This window comes from Rissa tridactyla, chromosome 18, assembly GCF_028500815.1.
Source record: "Rissa tridactyla isolate bRisTri1 chromosome 18, bRisTri1.patW.cur.20221130, whole genome shotgun sequence".
NCBI classification, from domain to species: domain Eukaryota; kingdom Metazoa; phylum Chordata; class Aves; order Charadriiformes; family Laridae; genus Rissa; species Rissa tridactyla.
Window position 1 is genome coordinate 2030596 of NC_071483.1, and position 20252 is coordinate 2050847.

Below are 20252 nucleotides of genomic sequence, written 5' to 3' on the forward strand. Positions count from 1 at the left end.
CATATATACACACTTGCATCATTTTTATTTCTTCCCACAGCCCTGTCTGCAGGAGTGGATGGAGGTGGAGGTGGGTGGCATCTGGAGGGAGGTACCAGGCATGGCTCCACACCTCTGCTGGAAAACGATTTTACTTCTGGCCTTTTCTGTTTGATGTAATGCCATTTAAAGTAACGGGGAAGAGCTTTGTGAATTGCTCTGGTGGGTGTTGTGCTGCTCCTCCAGCCTGTGGACCCGCAGCTGTGGTGGGGGCGCAGTGGACCCACTCCCTGCCGGGGGGGGCACCCCATCCCACGGGGTTATTGGTTATTTGTTTGGGTTTTTTAAAAGATAATGATGATAATAGCTGGTTTTGGTGTTGCTTTGCCCCAGTTTGCGGTGTAACTGCAGCAGACACAGGCCGCGCTGGCGCCCCCGCTCCCCGTCCCGTCCCCCTCCGCGGCCGAGGACGCCCGAGGCGGCGGAAAGCGCCGCCGCTTGGCAACGGGCCCGCGCGTGCCTGGCAACCGGCCCTGAGGCGGCGGGGCCGGGGCCTGAAAGGTGACGGGAGAGGGCCGGGACCGGGCCCGGGGCCTGGTGGAGGGGGGAGAGGGCCGGGCCCGGGGCCTGGTGGAGGGGGGAGAGGGCCGGGAGCGACCCTGAGGCCGGGAGGGGAGCGAGCCTGGGCCGCGCCGGGCCGTGGGGGGAGAGGGCTGGGGCTAAGGCCGACGGGAGGGAAGGCCCCAGGGAAGCGGGGCCCAGCTCGGGATGAGCCCCGAGGGAGCAGCAGGGCCCTGGCACGGAGGAGCTGGGTCACCCTGCTCAAGGCTGCCCGTGCCCTGCCGAGGTGAGAGGCTCTCCTCACTGCGGGCTGAGCCCTTTCCCTGTTCGCCCCTGCCACCTGTGGGGTCAGGCCCTGAGCCCTCTGTGCCTTCTCTCTGGCTCTGCAGCCCCAAGTCCTGCCCGCAGAGATTCCTTCCCCTCAGGAGTTCCCCGGCTTCTCTTCCCCAGCCACCTTTGGAGCAGATGGCTGTGCTCAGGGAGCTCTGTCCCAGCTACCTGTGCCTGGGAAGGCTGGGGGACAGGCATGGGATGTACCGGAGCCAGGGAAACTGTCTGCCCCGGAACTCTACCTGACTCTGGGTTTTTTGGGACCTGCAGTCTCCTCAAGGAGCTGCTCCGATCCTGTTGAGTGGTCTCTGTGATTCCCACTGGTTTTGCAGGGATATGCTGGGTAGCAAGGAAGATGGCTGCTAACTGTACTGTTCCTGCAAAGCCTTTGAGTCCCCTGAGACTGCAGCCCTGGGCTGAGCCTAGGCAGCTGTAACAAAAGCAGAATCAGTAATATAATCAGCCGTTTTGTCCAAGCTCAATAAATAGTGTGTGGGAGATGGCACTGTGAGGGGCTCCTTGTCTCTCCACAAATAGCACTGCTCTCCAGGCAGAGAGAGGTGGACAGGGCTTTCCTCCCAGCCCAGGGGCAGAGGGTAGCTCCGATCGCCCACCCTTGTGCTTCCCTGCTTGTGCGGACATGTGTGTCTGTATTAGACGAGGCGCCAGGATAGAGCTTGCTAATGCTTTTCTCTTGAAGAGGTTCCCAATTTGTGGGTGCATCTCCATTTCTGGTGTATTTTCATGAATAAACATGAAAATCTGGCGTTCCCTTTTAGTCACCTGTGTAGCAAGATGGCCACACTGAGTGTAAAGCCAGGACAGCGGTTCACTGTGCCGGATTGGCACACCAACTCCCATCTCATCTCAGCCGATGCTGAACGCCAGCGCTCTGCTTCCCACCTAGTCCGGCAGGAAGCCCGAGCTCTCCGCAACAAAACCAACAACCAGGTGGGCCTTCTGGCAGGTTGGCTGCTCCCAGGTTTGTCAGAACCATGGGCTGAGGAGTGTGGGAGAGTGTCTAGATCCGGATGTGTGGATGAGGGAATAGAAGAAGGCTTTACCTCTACAGAACCTGATAAAAATGTACATTTACTTCCTGTAAACCCGTGTGCAATGATGTGTATTTACTGTCGTGAAATCCCTGGGTGTGATTCTTGTGTCTGTTGCAACTTGTGTGTTCTGTGCTCTCCGTTTGCAGAGATGACTCTTAGACCGAATGGCAATGTCTTATACTCCTGTGAGGGGTCAGTCAATGCTGAAAGCAGGGAAAGGCTTCAGCAAGATTCAAAACTGCAATTCAGAAAAGAGTAGTGGCATTTCTCCTCTAATTTCAGGCGAAATGGGATGAGCACGACAACCAAACCCGCCTGACTGAACGTATCAGCAGCGTGAACAGATGGAAAGAGACCCTGGACAAATGCCTCGCAGACATAGATGCGGAAATCGATGCCTTAGCCAAAGTATGTTGGGAAGACAGATGGCTGGAAATCAACTTACACTCTCAACATGGGATGTTAAATAATTTAGGCTTCTCTTCTGCAATGGGCAAGCCCGTATGGAGTTTAAGGGGGGCTTATCACAGGTATACTGAGATCCATACCTGATGAAATGGCTTCCTGGAAAGCAAGCCACTGTGTTCTTGGCTAAGCCAAGCCGTTTTACGGAGCTGCGCATTGTACGCTCGTGTTTGAGTTTATGGGTGTTTTTTGTTGGTTTCGTTTTGGGGTGTTGGTTGTTTGGCTTTTTTAAAGCTCTGCAGGATAATGAGAAATATGTTAACATCATCATTCAAAAATGTTTGATTTTTAGAGAATAGCAGTGGGACATCTCTCTAATTCTTTCAGTTCTAAACCCAGAGGCTGCTGCTCCTGGAGTTGTTAGCCCTCAGCGAGGTGTGATTTCCAATGCAAAAAGCAGATGTAGAGGACTAATGTCCTTGGCTTTCAAAACTTTCATTCCAGACATGCTAAAAGGTTTCGGAACTGCAAAGGCAGGCAGTGTGAGACCCTCTTAACGAGGGTATCGCTGGATTCCCCTTCCTTTCTTCCTCCCATCCCTGAAGGAGACTCCTCCTACACCCAGATGGCTTCTTCCTACAGGTGAAGGAAGCAGCAGAATGTGCCCTCCAGGCAAAGAACTTGCCTTTGGACATTTCCATTGAGTGCCTGACGCTCCGGGAGAGCCGCCGTGCTATCGATTTGGTGAGGGACCCTGTGGGCGAAGAACTGCGCAAGGAGGTGAAGGTGATCGACAAAGCCAAGAGAGAACTGCAGCAGAGAGTGCGTGAAGCCTTCGAACAGCTATGGTGAGGCACATGACACAGCTTTGGACCGGACTCTGCCCTCCTTGCTTGGCCCCGGCAGTTTAACATGCCTCTAATGCCACACTGAGATGGGCAAGCAGGCCAGGCGTGGTTACCTCGGGGCAGTGGGCCTCGCAGAGGAGCCTTTGGTGATTATCGTCAAGGTCTATGGAGCTTGGGAGTTTGTAGGGGAGAGCAGGTCAAGGGAGACTTCCTAAGCATCCTTGGCCCACACAGATATCTTGTGCCACCTGTCTTGGTTCATGACCAGTGACCTGGAGGCGTTGAAGCTCCCAGACCCTAATCCCTCATGGGTCACTGCCCCGCTGCAGGAGGGCAGGCAGCTCAGTCCCCACGGTGCTCCAGAGCAAAGCACGGAGGGAGCCAGGCAGGGGGTACAGCAGGTATGCCGGAATATCCGGTCAGGCTAAGTTCCCTGCCATCAGGGAGGGCAGGAGCTCATCTCTCATTTTAAAAAGATGACTGAGGTGGTGATGAAAGTTTTGGAAATTGGGAGCTGCCTCTCCCCTATGCATGCCCCCTGCTTACTCCAGCCCTGCTTTCTGCAGTCTCTTACAGGAAGCTCGCCAGCAGCTGAGCTGTGACCATCGGTGCAAGATGGAAGCATTGGAAATAGATCGCATGTGCTTATCCCTCAGCGTCAACTCTCCCAACATCTCCTTCAAGGTCAACCCAACCCGCGTCCCAGATGGGTAAGGAAAGAGCCTGCCCTTGTGGGGCCAAATCTGCGCTGGTGCTCGAAAGAGCCCTGGGCTGATTTTTCCATCCATGTTACGTCCTGGCTTGATGGTGCAGTTTTTGAGAGATGTCAGAACAGGAGGTGGCTGTTGGGATTTGTTGTGGCTCTTGAATTTTGAAGGCACAGACCTTTGGGAGTTATCTAAATTGTCACTGCAAAACCGGAGAAGCTAGCTGCCCTGCCTCCCTCGTGTGTGGCTGGAGGTGACTCAGTAGTGGTGTGGTATCGGCCTTTGGCACGGCTTATGAGAGAGTTGCTGCACATTTTCACTTGCTTGGCATTTCATAGCATGGTTTGGATGTGTCCCCGGTTTGAGCAGATGTTGGGCTCGGTGCAGGAGCCACGGGGTAACAATCTCCAGCTGGTGCAGTGAGGAGATCAGACAGGATGTGACCTCCAGAGTTCCTGAATCATTTCATACTGCACAAAGCCTTCTCGGCCTGCAGCAGGTGGTTCCTTTTCAACAGTCTTGCAAACATTTGACTTATTTTCATAACTGCTGGTTTGTTCGCAGATCAACTGCACCTGATGAGTGGGAACGGAATAGCCAATGTAACAAGGAGTATGCTGAGGCAGAAATGAAAGCCTCGACTGAGCTCCGAGAAGCAGCACTGCTTACCATTGCACAGGTAGGTCAGTCCCTTGGCTGTGAATCGGTGGTGCAGTTCTTTATGGGGAGAATGGGCTGGCATGTGCTGTGGCCAGGGGATGGGAGTCTTTGAAAAGACGGCATTGGCCCATGGCCCTCTCCGAGAGCAGCTGCCCTCCTGGTTTAAATAGGGGCTTGGTTACGCTGTGGAGCTTGCAGCAGTCTCAGCAACCTGGAAGACACGTACCTGTCCATCGCTCCCGGCCCTCTGGCTCCAGGGGGGTGCGTGACCCCCTGCTCATAGGCTTGTCCCAACCTCCCAGGCAACAGCTGGGAGAGAGACACCTTCTAGAGGTGTGTGACTGGAGCCTGTTCTCTCCTCAGACAAACAACGAGCTGGAGGCTCAGCGTGTAGCTACAGAGTTTGCCTTGCGCAAGAGGATTAGAGACCTGGACAGAGCCTACGATGAGCTGAAATGGCAGGAGCAGAATGTAAATGTTGCTTCCTTGGTTATCGAACACAGCCTTGGGTGGGAATCGAATCCAAAAGGCTCTTTGTTATGTGGAAAGCTACTTGGCCTGAGCATGGTTTCCACGTGAGAGCTGTTAAGTGGCGCATGTATGATCCCTGCAACATCCTACCTCTTTGTGCCATCACAGCTGCTGCTCTGGCATTTCCCAGCAGCAGTGCCAGGTTTTGGCCTTTTTATTTCACCCCTGGGCTCAACCGCTGTGGCCATGAAACACCGGCAGCACCATGCCTGGTCTGTATGAAAAGCCCAGTCTGTGAACAGAGGGGTTCAGTACTGAGAAGCCACCAGCCCTTGTTTAAAATCCATTCCCAGCACAGTAAAATCCCAGGACGCATGGGGGCTGTTTTCCAGTCTGTATCCCTGTCTGTCCTTCAAGACACATGTCTTTTATCTGTAGACCTTGGAGGAAATTACTGAGATGGAGGAGGACATCCGACGCTTGGAGGAAGATCTTAGAAGGAAAATGCAAGATCTGAAAGTGGCACACACCCGCCTGGAGACCCGCACGTATCGGCCCAATGTGGAGCTCTGTCGGGATCAGGTACCAGCCTCACCTGGCAGCTCCCTGGAGGAGGGACAGGGGGAACTGACTGGGATGGGGGCTTGCGTGGATCTGGAAAATCTGGGTGCGCTTTGGAGAAAACTACAGAGGGTCTGAGCAACGAATCCTACAGTCATCTAGCACAGCAAGGAAATAAACGTCATAGCTGGGCTAGAAGGGGAGCGAGAGAACCGTGGCCTCTGTAAAACACCACTTCAGCTCCGTTAACTGCTGTGCCCTTCTCCCTCCCCATCTCGCAGGTCCAGTATGGGCTCACAGATGAGGTCCACCAGCTGGAAGGAACGATCCGCGCACTCAAACAGAAGCTGGCAGAGTCACAGTAAGTCTCCTGCTGCTGCAGAGCAGTGGCCCAGCATCGCCCACATGAAGAACAGGGCTATGTGCAGCCCTGGGCCTGGCACGCTTCCAGAAGCGGCATTTTGGAGCTCGGATCTGCTCGGATCAGGAGTGGAAATAGTCTTTGGGCTTGGTGGCGAGCTGGACTGGGCAGCAGAGTCTGGGCAAGGCACGAGAGGTCTGTGTGGTGGGACGGTGAATGGGGTTCCCACGGTCCCTGCTTGACTCTGACGGCACAGACGGTTCTAAAAGGGAAAGAGAAAAAAGGGGGAAAAGTAAAGGAAGAAACAGAAGAGCTGCTTTGGGCTGGCGTGGGCTCCCGGGGCGCACATATCTGCGCTGCGCTCCGGGAGCAGCGTGTGGGCTTGCTATTCACAGCCCCAAACAATGCTGCTGCTGTGTGCCGAGAAATACCCGATGCATTCGTTCTTCCTGCAAAGGCCAATGCTGCGCTGAGATTTCTGCTGCCAGAAAGTGGGAAGTTGGGTGTTTTCTGTCCAACTTGGGAAGTGAATGCAGTGCTTGAACCCAACTGCTCTCACCTCTGCTTGTTCCCAGGGACGCCTTGGATGCTCTTTACAGACAACTTTACTGCGTTCAGACAGATATCGGCTACAAAGCCAATTCCCTGCTGCTGGACAACAAGTGCTTGGAGAGCCGGAGAAGGCTCGTGGTCCCCGCCGAGAAATTTGTGCCAGAGCTCGACACTTTCAACCGGACCACGAACCGCGCGCTCTCCCCACCGAAGAGCGGGCAGCTGGAGCTGGCTCGGTGCGCCGGGGAGAAAGCTACCGGTGACTCAGTTCCGTAGCAAGGAAAGCGGGCATCTGTGTCGTGTTAGGATAATGCAATTCTCCCTCCTCCTAGTTTGTTGTATAACTGTCTGTCCCCCTTATATGATGTTTATGGCCTCTTGCACTCGGAGGAGCGTTATAAACAATAAAAGAGTCTGTCCCCAAGAGCAGTTGTCATCCCGACGGCGTTGGAAGCGTTTTCGCGGTGATTGAATCCATCTGGGCTCTTGGGTGTTTTTAAGTCCTTTAAAGTGCAAGGCGAGCGCGCTGAAAAGGGACTGTGTTAATGGTGGCAGCGGGCCAGATCCTGCCTCAAATCTGCTCGCTTTAGTGATTAAAGCGAAGTTTGGGTTGGGGTTTCCCCTTGCCCGCTGGCCCTGCCGAAGGAGGGCAGCCACGAAAGCAAAAGCTTGGAGAAGCCTGTTCTGGCTCTTGTGGGCGCAGACTCGTTAAAACTCAATTGCAAATTGAATTTGCGGCGCTCGCCTTCTGCCGGGAGTTTATTATTTCTCTTCCAGGCGACGCTCCCCGCGCGTCCGAACTGGATTATTGCCCCGCGTGACGGGACCAGAACTTGGTTTCTTCATCCCCGAGGTGGGTGACGATGAAAAGCAGCCTGGATTTCGACTCCTGTCCTCTCGGACTAAATTTTTATAATGAGAAATTGAGGGGAAAAAGATAAAATAATCGACGCTTTGCCTTCCTGTAGACGGGGAAACGAGGCGACAGGCGCCGCCGCCGCTCTCCTCCGGGCCGCCAGGGGGCGCTGTGCGCGGCCGCGCACAGCGCCCCCTGGCGGCCCGGAGGAGAGCGGCGGCGGCGCCGGAGAAAATGGCGGCGGCGGCGGGTTCGGGTTCAGGCACCGGGCGAGCGACGGCGCGGCCTCGGCCGGGAGCCGCCCGGTTCCGTGGCTGTTTGGCCGGGGCTTTGTTGGGTGATTGCCTGGGCGCCGTCTTCGAAGGCAGGAGCGTGGTGAAGCTGCCCGACCTTCTACGCTTCCTCCGAGGCCTGGAACCGGCCTCCGAGCCGCCTGAAACGGCGGAACCGGCCGGTAGCGCCCGTAGAGGTAGGCGGGGGGACGGGACGGGACGGTCCCCGGGAGCGGGATGGGGGTCAGGCCCGGAGCACACCCCCTACCCACCGGGTCGGGCCCGGCCCCCCGCAGCCCCAGGATCGGGCTTTGGGTTGCGTGTCCCCCCGGCCCCGTCCTCAGAGCCCCGGGGCCGCTGCCCCTCTGACTGGGTGCCCCCAGTCCTGAGGTGAGGGGCGTCTCCCTTGGGACACCCCTGGCTGTCCCCATTCCCTGCTGTGGTTTGGGGGGTGTCCCGGTCCCCCCCGGGGTGAGGGTGACCTTCTTGTCTCCTCATGTGCAGGGATGAGGGGTTTGGTGAGCTCGGCCTCAGCTCCTCCTCGAGCGGGGTCCGGCTGTGGAGTGTGCAGGGAACCGGCATATTGCAGTGCAGGGAGGAACAGATGTACCAAAAATCGATGAGGAGTAGAGTAAGAGAAGCACAAGACTGGTTATTTAACTCCTAGCAAGTGACGATGGATTCATGTTGGGGTTCTGAGCTGTGCCGTGCAAACACTTACAGTAGGCTCTTAAAAGCACTTGATTTTGTTGTGGTCTTGTCCAAAAACGCAACTGTGCTTTCTTTTTGCTTGTCAGTGTACGTCGTAAACTCCTTGAGAAGTAGGCTTGTCTCTCACTTCTCTGTATGTGCTTCTGTATATCAAACCTTTTTCTTGGCTGTTACTAATCTTGAGATGCTTTTTGTCTCATTCTTGCTGTGGATGCATCTCTTGCTCTGCACCTTCTTACTGTGGTGACCAGGGCTAGCGATGAGCTCAGAGTGCTGGGGAGCTCCTGGTGATGTTTTAACTCCAGCTATACAGATAATAAGGCCTTGGAGAGTAGGGAAGTGCTGGCAGGGGAGAAGGACAGGAGGAGAGTGAGTTTGTCTCTGGATGGTCACATTATGTTTTGACCTTCTGTTTTAGAGACGCTTTCGTACACGGACGACACGGCCATGAGCAGGTCGGTGGTGCAGTCCCTGCTAGCCAAGCGAGAGTTTGATGAAGTTGATATGGCCAAGAGGTAAGGACTGCAGACAGCTTCAGAGGGCAGGGTGTTGACATTTACTGGCGATGGCAAAACTTTCTTAAGAGTCAGCAATCGCTGTAATTTTCTGTGAAAGGGGGCAGGAGGTAAGGCAAAATCACTGTTAATTTGTGGAGGAAAAAAATCAGAAAAGCTGTGGCTAATTCTGTAATTTATTATGTACTTTGCACTGTCCTGGAATGTGCAGCAGCATTAGCTTTCGTGTGGGTTCAGAGTCTGCTTGGAAATGAAGCAGGATGGGACGTGCTGTATTGCAGCCATGTATGTGTATTCACCTTTGAGGAAGATAAAGTGCAGAAATTTCAGAAGCATTTCCTTTCATGTTTTATTTGTTGCTATTTATGTTTGTACTTCCCTTAATTTAGTTAGTGAATATTAGTGAGGTCAGCTTCAGTTTGTTTATGATCTGTTTCCCTTTTGAATCCGCAGGCCTGGTAGCATTTGGTTCCACTTAAGGGAGAACATTTATTTGTTTAGAAAACTCTTCCACTGAACTTGAACAAAAGACTTTCTCTGTGGTTGTGACCCATGGAAACGTTTCCAGTTTGCTTCTATTTTAAGGCAAAGTTGAGAGGGAAGCAAGTGGGTTGAGAAAGGTGATGTTTAGACACCCTTTCCTCCTTTCACACCAGTTTTTGGGAATCAGATTCTTTCCCTACAGAACTGAATCACTTGAACCCTGGCTGTCGCTGAGTGATCCATGTGTTATTAATTCACTTCATCAAGTGGCTTTATGCAGCCTCTTTACAAACTTTAATAACGGACCAAATATCCCATGTATTTTTTCTCACCTGCATAACCGCCGCTCTCTTGCCCATGCCAGGTTTGCTGAGGAGTACAAGAAGGAACCCAACCGGGGCTATGGGATGGCCGTTGTCAATGTCTTCAAGAAGCTCCTGAGCCCCAAGTGCAATGATGTGTTTGAACCAGCAAGAGCCCAGTTTAACGGGAAAGGCTCCTACGGCAATGGCGGTGCCATGAGGGTGGCAGGCATCTCACTGGTGTATTCTGATGTCCAGGATGTTAAGAAGGTACTGTTCATGGCTGTTTTGGGCTCCTCGGCTCTTGGAGTCCCTGCTGTCAGGCAAGTCTCACCATGATCTCTCAGGCAGGTTTGCTAACGGCGTGTTTTCATTCGCAGTTTGCAAAGCTGAGTGCTGAGTTAACCCATGCCAACTCCTTGGGCTACAACGGGGCCATCCTGCAGGCCCTGGCTGTGCATCTGGCCCTGCAGGGAGAGCTCAGCAAGGAGACCTTCCTGGAGCAGCTCATTAGCCACATGGAAGACGTAGAGGCAGATGATAAGTCTCTTACTGATGCCCGAACGTAAGTAGCTGTGAGGAGCACTAACTCTGCTGTGTACAGTTTATTCTGGCTCTTCGCGTTCTCTCTTTTTCATTGTACTCTTGTTTCCAGGCTGGGATTTGAAGATTTACCGTTTTCAAGGCGTCTAAAGAAAATAAAGGAATTCTTGGAACTCAGCAGTGTTCCCAAAGCAGATGTGTTGTTTGAATTAGGTAAGTACCTTTCTTACTGGAAGCATGAGGAAAGAAAGCGCTGGAAGCAGGACTAACTCAGCAAGCCTGGCTGATGTGTCCTCCCCCAGAGGCCACATCGACCTCTGCTGTCTGTCAGGCAGAGAAGGTGCTGGACAGGCTGCCTGTGCTCACCAGTCAGTAATTCTCTTGATCTTGACCCAGTCTTGACCCTCTGTATTGGTGGGGGAAAAAATGTCCTGCTAAGAAAAACTTATCATGAGTAGCGTTTCTTAATATTCTAAGATTTCTTGTCTTAACGGCTATTGGATCTTAATGTTGGATGGGAACGGTTAGATGTGTATTGCCAGAGGGGACTGGTGTAGCTGGGAGTTGATCTCCAGGTGTGAGTAGTACTGGGGAGCTATGGGGAAATTTCTCTTCTAGGATGCAAACTTTTGCACCTCGTCATGATAAAATCAGTGATACTGGTGTTGAAAGTAACTGGCAATGGGAAGTTGTAGTCAAAGGGGAAAAGGTGCTGCTGTGGGAAGCAAGAAACAAGTGTCCTGCAGCACTGAAGGTGGTTGGTTTTGTTAACAGGGAATGGCATTGCTGCTTTGCGGTCCGTCCCTACTGCAATTTACTCCTTCTTGCGCTGTATGGACGCTGACCCGGATATTCCTGATCACTACAACAACCTGCAGAGGACCATCATCTACTGTATCTCTCTGGGTGGAGACACAGATACCATTGCTACCATGGCAGGAGCCATTGCAGGGGCTTATTATGGGGAGGAGCAGATACCCCCGAGTTGGGAGCAGAGCTGTGAAGCTTTTCAAGAGACACAGAAGCTGGCAAATAGCTTGTATGAACTCTACTGCCAGCAGCTCTGAGCTCCAAGGGGGGCGTGTTTTCTGAAGGCAACGCGGGTGGTCACCTCTGCGTTTCTGGTGAGAAATCTGGTGGTGGATCCACGCCATCTGGAGACGCCAGCGAGGTACCATCTGAGAAAGACGCCTGCTGCTGTGAGTTGAGAGCTGGAAGCATGAGCCGGTTTGGAAGAGAAGGGGACATGCCCTTCAGTTGGGGTTTAGCTGGGAAGTGGCTGCATGTGGCGCCTTGGACAGTGGGTGCATCTCCTCTGAAGTGTACAGGAGCATGGAGTTTTTCATAGGATTTCTGCTTCTTGCTTTGTCCCACCCTGATGCCATTATGTCATTTTGTCATTACAGTTGCTAGATGGTGTCTGAATACACTGACTTTCTTGCTGTTCTCTGCTACTCCTGTGTGCTGTGGCCTTTGTTTCAGTTGTTAGCGGCCTGTCCTGCAGTGGCTTTGACAGGCTCCACACCCCTCTCAAAGCACCAGTTCACACTCAGATGATCAGCTAAAGGGTGTAGACGGGGGTCATCAGAGAGGCACGTCCCTGGGAGCCCAGAGGTGTCCTGCATGGTGGCGGGGACCACCTCCTGTGCCGTGGAGTGAGGGTGCTGGAGCGCAGACCTCCCAGGGAGGTTCGCTTCCTTAAAGGCAGGGTGAAAAGCGCCCGAGATGGGAGAAGGGATTTCTTTGCGTTGCTAGTGGCATTGTGAGAAATGCCTTTGGTGCTTGCAGATAGAATCCCAGTTGGCTCGTTGTTACTGTTGGAAGGGGGCGTAACTAATTACTGCTCCTTTGGTGTCCCTTGCCCTGCGATCCACCATCCTCATCTATTGCAGTTTGTGTTTCCTTACGTAGCTGGCTACCCTACCTACTCCTTTGTTCCTAAGCCGTGCCGCCTGCGGTTTTATTGCTGTCCTGTCTATGTCCAGAGCACTGAGTGAGATTGCTGTTTAAATCTGTGGGTGGAGATAGTTGTGAACCTGTGTTATGCAAGGATTGAATTCTGGGTTCTGCTGCAGTCAGTGACTAAAATGACTTCAGCAGGAAGCAGGAGTTACTTCTCACAGTTTTAAAACTTTGTACTTGGTAAGATTCATGTGAAAATACAGGGAAAGGTAGGTTAATTGGGGGAGAATGTATCAGAGTTTAAAACAATTTGTGCATTTGAATCTGGTGCTGGTGGCTGAGAACATTCTAGCGAAGCTGTGTTGTTCCAGAGTTTCATGTTTAAAACCTTTGCCCAGTGGAGGTGGTCAAAAAGGGAGTAACAGCTTGGGTATGGCATGTCTAAAAGGGGTTTAAAGCTTTTTAATAATTGAAAACAAGAAGAAAGAGAGAGGCAAGCAGTCATCATATGGAAATGCTTATAAATTTGAATGTGACAATGTAATTCTCTATAATCTCTCTAGTATTTCTTATGACACCGGGAAGTGATGGTTCTGCTCAGAGCTCACTCCCCTTGGCATCGGCACGTGGTGGTTGTGTGTGGGGCTGCACGCACACAGGGAGAATCTGGCTGCGATGGCTCCAGTTTCTCCCGAACTCGCCTTCCTTCAAGTGCCAGTCGTCTTTGTGATGCTTTAACGGGTTTTCTTTGTATAAATGAATATCTTGTCCTGAGAACATGTGGAATTTTGGTCTATCGTATATTTATGTCTTGTGCTGCAGATCTGAGATGTAAAATGTCAGGTTTTCCACATTATTCTGCCAGAGGTGTGAACATATTCACGGAATTATTTAAAAGAAGATGCTTTCTTTTTAAAGCAGCTTTATAACTTTAAATGTGTGGAACTCATGAAGAGCAGAAGTGCTCCTGTTTACAAAATACAGCTCATTTTAGGCCAGAATTTAAATGTGTACTAAAACATTTAGCTCTGACTTCTTGGAAAGAAATAAAATCACTTAGCTATCTTTGGTAATGAGCCACTGCTCCTTGTCTTTTCATTCAAGTCATGAAGTTGTGCTCCCAAACGAAATGACAAGAGGAGTTGTTTGAAAACCTCGGGGCTATTTCTCCCCACCCCACACTGCAGTTAAGGTTTAACCTGAAACTACTTCGTTACGGCCTCTTGAAATCTTTCTGTAGAAAGAATGGAAGCTGTTTGGTGCTGGTTAGAGACATCTGCAGGTAGCCGAGACTTGTGCTTCATTTGGGGTGAGTTTTAGCGCTGGAAATCTGCTGTCAAAACAACTTTCAGGTGGGCGCTCTTCCCTTGTGAGCCAGTGGGGCAGCTGAAGTTTGCAAAAGCGCAGGAGTCGTGGCCTGTGTTAGCAGCGGGGCGAGTTGGCAGCATCATGGTGCGTTGCAGGGAGGTTTGCTGGAGATACCCGTTTCCTTTGCTGGTGGTTTGCAGCGTGGAAGGAGTTCGGCTGCTGGAGTCCAGCATGCGATGATCGTGCAGAGGCCGGGGAGTGCGCTGGCTCCCCGGCGACTCGCAGCAGGAGAATCGCTTGTTCTTCATACTCAGCTTCTGCAGGAGTCCGCCCCCGTGGCAGCCAGGCTCCTCTGGAAGGGCTTCACCGGTAACAACTAACGGCTCCTCTTCCAGATAAGAGACCAGGTAGGCAAACGTATCTTCTTCTCTGTTCTTTTTACTTTTAGTCTCTGAAGTGATTTGCTTACAGGTGATTCGCCATTTCTCCCACGTGAGCTTGGGAGCTGACAGCTGACAGCTTTTGCCGCTCGGGATGCAGAGGGTGGCTCCAGACAAGGTTGTGTAACGTAGCAAAAAAAAGTGTAATGAAAAACCCGCAGAAGGGAAAGGGAATCCCCAACACTTTGACTTAAATTCCTCAAATTATTAATTGCCAGTCTGGAAGGGTCTGGATTTCATCATTTTTTAAAACTTCTGGAGATGGGAATCTTTTCCTTAATCCCGAGAAACATGCACCACCTTTTTACATAAGAATATTAATTAGCAAGCCCATCTGCTGGGCTGCTGGGAAGAAGCGAGCTGGATTCGAGAAGGAAACAGAGCGCGAGAGGTCTCTGAATGGTCTGACGAGCGAGGCTGAGCAAGCCCGTTCGTAACAGGACAAAGGCACAGCTGAGCCCACCTTTTATACAATAAGTTTTATTGATGTTCTGTCAATACAATCAAGTACTGTAGTTTTAGTTCTGAAGAGAAGGCCAGTTTCTGATCACAAAAAGAGTGCATTTTAAACCAACTTTTACTATGACAGTGCATGTAATAAGTATTTACAAAACTAAAAACCTCTATATACTAGGTTAGAAATGAAGATACTAGAGGCAAATTTAAAAAAAATAGTAAGAATTTGTATATAAAAATGCACATTGTAATGCAGTTTTCATAATTAAAAATAGACATACTTCATCCAACCCAACCTTCTTTATTATTGCGATTGAAACCAAAATCCCACGCGCTCACACACACGACAGAAAATAACCCTTTCTGCTGGCGAATATCACGTACTCAGTACTCCAGAAGAAAAATTCTTCCTGACAGTGTCCGGTTTAGTGAACAGCCTCCCTCATCCTGTGCATCGTTTTTTTTTTTTCTCTAGCCTAACTCTATGTGCGTGTAACATCTTTGCCTTTCAATTACTGTGTAAATGTAACAGGTTATATAGCTGCGGAAGGTTGATTACGGTTTATGCTCTGCACATGAAGGGAAAGTGAAATTGCAAAAGAATATCTACAGCACTGAACGAGTTAATGTCTCGGTGTGGTTATAGTGAGTATTTTTGTCATTGCTTTTTGCCAGCTAGAACAAGAAGTTTTGAATAAAACAAAACAGAACAAAAAGAGATAGAATGTAGGTTAGGACACAGTATAAATAAGTCGCTTTGCTGAGTAACAGGATGAAGCTTCCACCCCGGCGCGTGGCTGGGGCAGGGGAAGCTCCCGGCCCTGCTGCAGGTAGTGTGGATGCGCTGCCGGCGGTGCCGCGGCGGGAGCTGGGCCCTGCTGCTGGCCGGGGCCCCGCGTGGCACCAGCTCCAGTTCACGGCTGTTCTCCACAGGAAAGACGCTTCGATGAAGGAGACGCAGGCCCCGTCCTCGCACCCTCCTCCCAAACCCGGTCTTGAAGAAAACATCTGAGCTTCTGCTTTTAATTTTAGGGACTCTGTGTGGCTCCTGTTCCTGCTGGGCAATAACCCAGTACGGTCAAAGCCCCGACACCCCCCTGCCTTCAGCAGTTAAAAACATCCAGTGGGATCAGACACTGGGGCAGCCTTTCAGCTTGAGAAACTTTCGGCTTATATGAAACTCGCAGCTTTATGCGGAGAAAATCCCTGGGAGGGGGACAAGCCAGCCCCAGCCCCAGCCGCGCAGTAGCTGGAGCGCTGACCTTCCACGTGTACGTTTTCCTTTTTGTGTTTCTTCATTTCGGGGATAGGTGTGTTTTTAAGAGGAAGCCCTGGATGGCAAGAGGCAGAAACGCAGGACAGGCTTAAGGAGAAAAACAAACAAGCAAACCAAAACAGAAACTGAAAAAGAAAAGTTGTTTAAGTATCTCGTACAGTCCATCTGGAGAACAATCCCAAGTCCCATTCTTGCTACATTTCTTTGGCCATAGAACAGGCTTTAGAAAAAAATTAAGGGTAATAGTTGCTCAGCTGGTGACCAAATTGTTGCTGTTTTCTCAGGGATGTGCCTTTGCAGAGGGACACGCAGTGTAACGCACGTGGATTAACTTCAGCAGCGTGCTACTTGCCTGGGATGAGAGGAATCACTTGGCCGTAAGTGCAAGTGGCAATGACTATTCTACCGCCAGAAAATCTGCAAAGCAACAGGGTTCAGTTGCTCCCGTTAGCAAAGGACAGAGCAGCCGAGTGGTCCGTGTCCGTGCATACCTTTCCCAGAACCTCGTAGCGCATACTCGGCTCGATAACATTTCAAGCATTAGTGAGACAAAGTGGTAACAACAGACAAATGTGGTTTTTTTTTTCTTTTTCTTTTTTTAACCTAAGTCACAGATTGGCACCTGGAATATGGTGCACTTTTACAGGTACATATTGCACTAGACTTGTAAATAACATTGTTAAGTAGATAATAGCACCGTTGTAAAATGACGGAATGGAAAGTTAGATCGAACACTATTTTTTTTCTTAATTAAAAGATCCCCAGAGAAAGGGGGGATACCAACGCAAAAGTTTACACATCCCGAAATAGTGAGACAGTAAAAGCAAGTTGTCCGTAAGTGGCACTTTCAAGAAAGCATAACTAAACCTTCTCTCAAACCAGGCTAGAAGCACCGTACGCCGGCCCGGCAGAGCCATCCTTGTGGTGGCAAAGAAGATGCTCATGAGGCCCGGCACGTCTCCGGGCTGCGAAGAACCAGAGAGGACAGAACCAGCCCTTGGACTTGGCAGCAGAGGAATTAACCCGAGAGAGGATTCTTGTTCATCACAGGGATCCTGGCTTCCCTCAGCGGCTTTGGAACAGGTCATCTGTCATCCTCCCAGGTACCAACGCCTGGATGGTTTTATTCCTAAAGGTGCTGGGGGGGGAGGGTTAAAAATAATATTTACTTCTTATAAGAAGGTGCTTATGCAAAGTGTTCCACTTTTTATGATTATAAATCCAGCCACACTGAATCCGGAGTGAATCAGAGAGACTGTCTCAAAGCACAGTCTGGAAAAATAGGCATCAGTGAGACTGGAACTTGGGCGCCTGATGGTTTGGGAAGGAAATTTCTCAATCCATCACGGATCTCTGCTGCCATACAGGTTTGTGTGAAGTGCCTAGGACCCCTGTGCTGGTTCGCAAATACACCATCCGGTACAACAGCTGGATTTATTTAGTACTCAAAATGGGAAACAAGGGCACTTGATTATGGACCAGAAGGGTCTGCTCTTCCCAGACAACCCTCTCTGGGCCACAGAGCAGTTTACTGCGGAGCCAGATCCTTGCCATCCCAAGCATGTTCTGTGTTTGATGTACAGTCACTAGGGTAAAACTTATTCCAAATATGCTTTGCTGAGGAAGTCACTCCCCTCCCTGTCTTCTCCCTCCCCAAAAAAAGAAAGAAAGAAAAATAGATGTCTCCTTTCCGATTACCCTCTTGACTTGTGGATCAAACAGCGTGAAGCAAGGTCCCACGACAACGGCTTGCGCGTTCTTCCCAGTGATTTTTCTTTTTTGTATTAATTTTAAAAAACTTTTTTTATCAAAAAAAAAAAAAAAGACAGTTTATGGCTAAAGTGGGTGAAAAGGAAATGTGCCCAACTGCCGTTATGTGGGGCAAAGCAGGAACCCGGAGAAGGAGGAGTGGATGTATTCCGTGGAGTACAACCCATTGGCCTGGTCCGAGGGCATTTGTACCCAGACTTGGTCGTTCTCCTTGAGTTCAAGCACGGCACTGCCCGAGGCCTGGTCCAGGTAGCCCTTTTTGTACTCGTCGTAGGTGTAGGTGGCAGGCACGTTGTTCTTATAAAGCGCCACCCAAACGTTTGTCCCTTTGACATGCACGTGGTAGGCAAAGTAGTAGATGCCGGATACGGGGCAGGTGAATATCCCGGTGACTGGGTTGTAGCCGTTGTGCCCATTGTACAAAGTCCGGTCGAACTTGACCGGCATGCCTGACGCCGGGAAGGGGGAGGTGAGGATGGCGGTGAAGGCTGGTGCGATCCGAGCGGAGAGCTCTCCTCGGCCGTACTGCGGCTTCCCCGGCTTGCCGTTGCCCAGCACGGCCCCCTCCACGCCACCGTCCGGCAGGTGCAGCCCCGCGATGCCCGTCTCGTCGAACACGCCAGGCGCTCCCGGCGGCCCAGGTGGCCCTGGCGGGCCCGGCGGCCCGTTCAGCCCTGGTGTTCCTGGCATTCCTGGGGGGCCAATGGGTCCGGCCATGCCGGGCTCGCCCGTCTTCCCCTCACCGGGAACCCCAGGGAGCCCAGGCTCCCCTTTCAGCCCTGGTAACCCCTGAGGCCCCATGGGACCTGCAGGTCCTTGCAAGCCCGGGATGCCGGAGGGGCCCCTCAGCCCCGGCTGCCCCGGGATCCCTCCGTCCCCTTTCGGCCCGGGGCCGCCCGTTAATCCTGGCACCCCCGGGAGGCCGATGAACCCCGGTTCTCCTTTCGGACCCGTTGGGCCGGGGGGTCCCTGTGACCCGGGCAGGCCCCTTTCTCCAGGCACCCCCGGCTTCCCCGCGAAGCCGTTCAGGCCCTGGTCGCCGCGCATCCCCGGCATTCCTGGGGGCCCGCTCGGCCCCACATCCCCTTTGGAGCCAGGCAACCCGTGCTTGCCTGGCAGGCCCATGGACCCCGGCGGGCCTGGTGGCCCAATGATGCCAGCAGGGCCCGGCTCACCCGGCTCCCCGTCAGCACCAGGTTCCCCCTTATCGCCGATGGCTCCCGGCACCCCCGGCTGCCCGCGGTCTCCTTTTAGGCCAGGCAAGCCCGGCTTCCCGTAGCCCGTTGGGCCCGGCAAACCAGGGAGGCCACGGATGCCAGGCTCTCCCTTTGGTCCCATGGGGCCCTGTATCCCCGGCACCCCCGCAGCACCCGGGACGCCGATCCCGTCGATGCCAGGGGGTCCCCGCGGCCCCATGGGGCCGGGCTCCCCGTTGACGCCAGGCCCGCCCGGAGGGCCCATGTCGCCCTTCTCCCCCGGTGCACCCGGCAGGCCGTCGAGGCCGGGTTTTCCAATGCCAACAGGCCCTGGGGGTCCTGCGGGCCCCGGAGGGCCCCCATTCCCCCGGGGTCCTGGTAGCCCTGGCTTCCCCACACCATTTTCACCCTTCATCCCTCGCTCTCCCCGGGGACCCGGCTCTCCTTTCGGGCCAGGCTCGCCCCGAAACCCAGGTAGGCCGGGGCCACCCTGGGGGCCTGGCTTCCCATTGACTGAGATGCCGGCCGGCCCCGGCAGCCCCGGGGGGCCGGGCAGTCCTCTTGGCCCTTGCTCTCCTCGCATGCCGGGCTCGCCCTTGGCTCCGGGCATCCCTTTCATACCCGCCTTTCCGGGGAGTCCTGGGATGCCGGGTTTCCCAATGCCCGAGAAGCCGGGGGGCCCAGCGGGCCCGGGCTGGCCGTGCATTCCCGGCTTCCCTGTGCCCGGCTTTCCCGGGTAGCCGGGGGGCCCGGGGGGTCCACGTGGGCCGGGCTTCCCTGGCGGTCCTGGCTCCCCTTTGAGGTCCATCGGCAGCAGCGGCGGCATGTCTGTGGAGAGAGGAGACACGGAGCTTTACTGGGGCGGGCGGTGGACGGCGGGGTGTGCCTGGTGCGTGATGCTCTCAGGGTGTTACAGCCAGAGGCTTCAGCGCTGCCTGGATCTGTAGTTGCGAGAGTGCCCTCCTCTAGAAATGGTTTTATTTAAACATGGCCACGGTGGCTTCCTCAGCCACCGCATCAGCGGGACTGTCTTGAGGCAAGACCTTGGCCGGAGCCCAGGGTACTAATTCAAGCCTTACTCCATCCGTCCCTGCACAGAGGGTGTCAACAAGACCAGAATTGCCGCCGGCTCTGGCAGTGGTGTTCTCTGATGACCTGCTGCGGGTTTATTTTAGGAGCTGGATTCAAACCTCCCGCTGCCTCGCTTCCCAGCAGCCTCGAAAGCACCGTGGGATTCAGTGGCTCCTGCCTGGGCTCAGCCGAGAGGATGGCGACGGAGCGAGCCAAGACTGAGGATAATCTCTCCACCCCGTCCCTCGAGTCCAGGACCTCGGGAGACCTTTAATCCTTTTGGATTAAAAAGAAAACTCTTGGACATGTACTTGAGAGACCGAGGAGGTGGTTTGTGTATGGGTTAAGACATGCCCGCAGCGCTCCCTGGCTCAGCTCCCGTGTCCAGCAAGGCAGAGAAAAACCCAGCAATAATAATAATAAAAAAAAAAAGCGCTGAGGCTGGAGGAAAAGCCAATAGCTGCAAGGGAAACGCAACCTCGGCTACATCCAAATGAGTCAGCCCAGCTGGGAATAGGCTGTAACCACTTGACATTTAAAGAATTTATAGAGGTCTTTTGCAAACGGATATAAGAAAGAAACTAATGGGCTGAGAGACTACAAAGCTGAGGAGAGCCAGATTACATGCCCACCACAGCTTGGTACTTAAAGCGCAGACGTG

The 20252-nt window shown here is 52.8% G+C and overlaps 3 protein-coding genes across 8 annotated transcripts in view; 2 read left to right on the plus strand and 1 right to left on the minus strand.

Annotated features, from left to right (window-relative positions):
- On the plus strand, positions 1–7147 carry TEKT2 (tektin 2). 5 transcript variants are annotated; one of them, XM_054223582.1, is made up of 10 exons: positions 1–70; positions 1650–1821; positions 2208–2333; positions 2973–3178; positions 3745–3888; positions 4450–4564; positions 4909–5016; positions 5455–5598; positions 5859–5938; positions 6514–7146. In XM_054223582.1, exons 2-10 carry the CDS (start codon positions 1666–1668, stop codon positions 6764–6766), a joined length of 1332 nt encoding a protein of 443 aa, XP_054079557.1. In that variant the 5' UTR covers positions 1–70; positions 1650–1665; the 3' UTR covers positions 6767–7146. The 5 variants fall into 5 exon arrangements, with proteins under 5 accessions (XP_054079557.1, XP_054079555.1, XP_054079554.1 ...); XM_054223580.1 differs by lacking the exon at positions 1–70 and adding an exon at positions 109–155; XM_054223579.1 differs by lacking the exon at positions 1–70 and adding an exon at positions 478–540 and having other exon boundaries at positions 6514–7145.
- A 413-nt stretch (positions 7148–7560) lies between these two features.
- On the plus strand, positions 7561–13150 carry ADPRS (ADP-ribosylserine hydrolase). The gene is made up of 6 exons (XM_054223774.1): positions 7561–7815; positions 8748–8844; positions 9692–9899; positions 10010–10194; positions 10285–10385; positions 10947–13150. The coding sequence occupies exons 1-6, from the start codon at positions 7581–7583 to the stop codon at positions 11237–11239; spliced, it is 1119 nt and encodes a 372-aa protein (XP_054079749.1). The 5' UTR covers positions 7561–7580; the 3' UTR covers positions 11240–13150.
- Positions 13151–17243: 4093 nt separating this feature from the next.
- Positions 17244–20252, minus strand: part of COL8A2 (collagen type VIII alpha 2 chain) — a 30796-nt gene continuing 27787 nt past the window's right edge. For both annotated transcript variants that reach the window (XM_054223773.1, XM_054223772.1), the window contains exon 3: positions 17244–19348. In XM_054223773.1, coding sequence (XP_054079748.1) covers positions 17427–19348 — 1922 coding nt within the window. In that variant the 3' untranslated portion in view covers positions 17244–17426. The remainder of the gene's footprint in view (positions 19349–20252) is intronic.

Bases quoted from the DNA above. Each gene is read 5' to 3' on its own strand.
- TEKT2 (XM_054223582.1), top strand. From the start codon at position 1,666: ATGGCCACACTGAGTGTAAAGCCAGGACAGCGGTTCACTGTGCCGGAT. The intron at 4,565-4,908 runs GTAGGTCAGTCC...TTCTCTCCTCAG, and splicing joins CACTGCTTACCATTGCACAG to ACAAACAACGAGCTGGAGGC. The intron at 5,939-6,513 runs GTAAGTCTCCTG...GCTTGTTCCCAG, and splicing joins CAGAAGCTGGCAGAGTCACA to GGACGCCTTGGATGCTCTTT.
- ADPRS (XM_054223774.1), top strand. From the start codon at position 7,581: ATGGCGGCGGCGGCGGGTTCGGGTTCAGGCACCGGGCGAGCGACGGCG. The intron at 9,900-10,009 runs GTACTGTTCATG...TTTCATTCGCAG, and splicing joins ATGTCCAGGATGTTAAGAAG to TTTGCAAAGCTGAGTGCTGA. The intron at 10,386-10,946 runs GTAAGTACCTTT...TTTTGTTAACAG, and splicing joins AGATGTGTTGTTTGAATTAG to GGAATGGCATTGCTGCTTTG.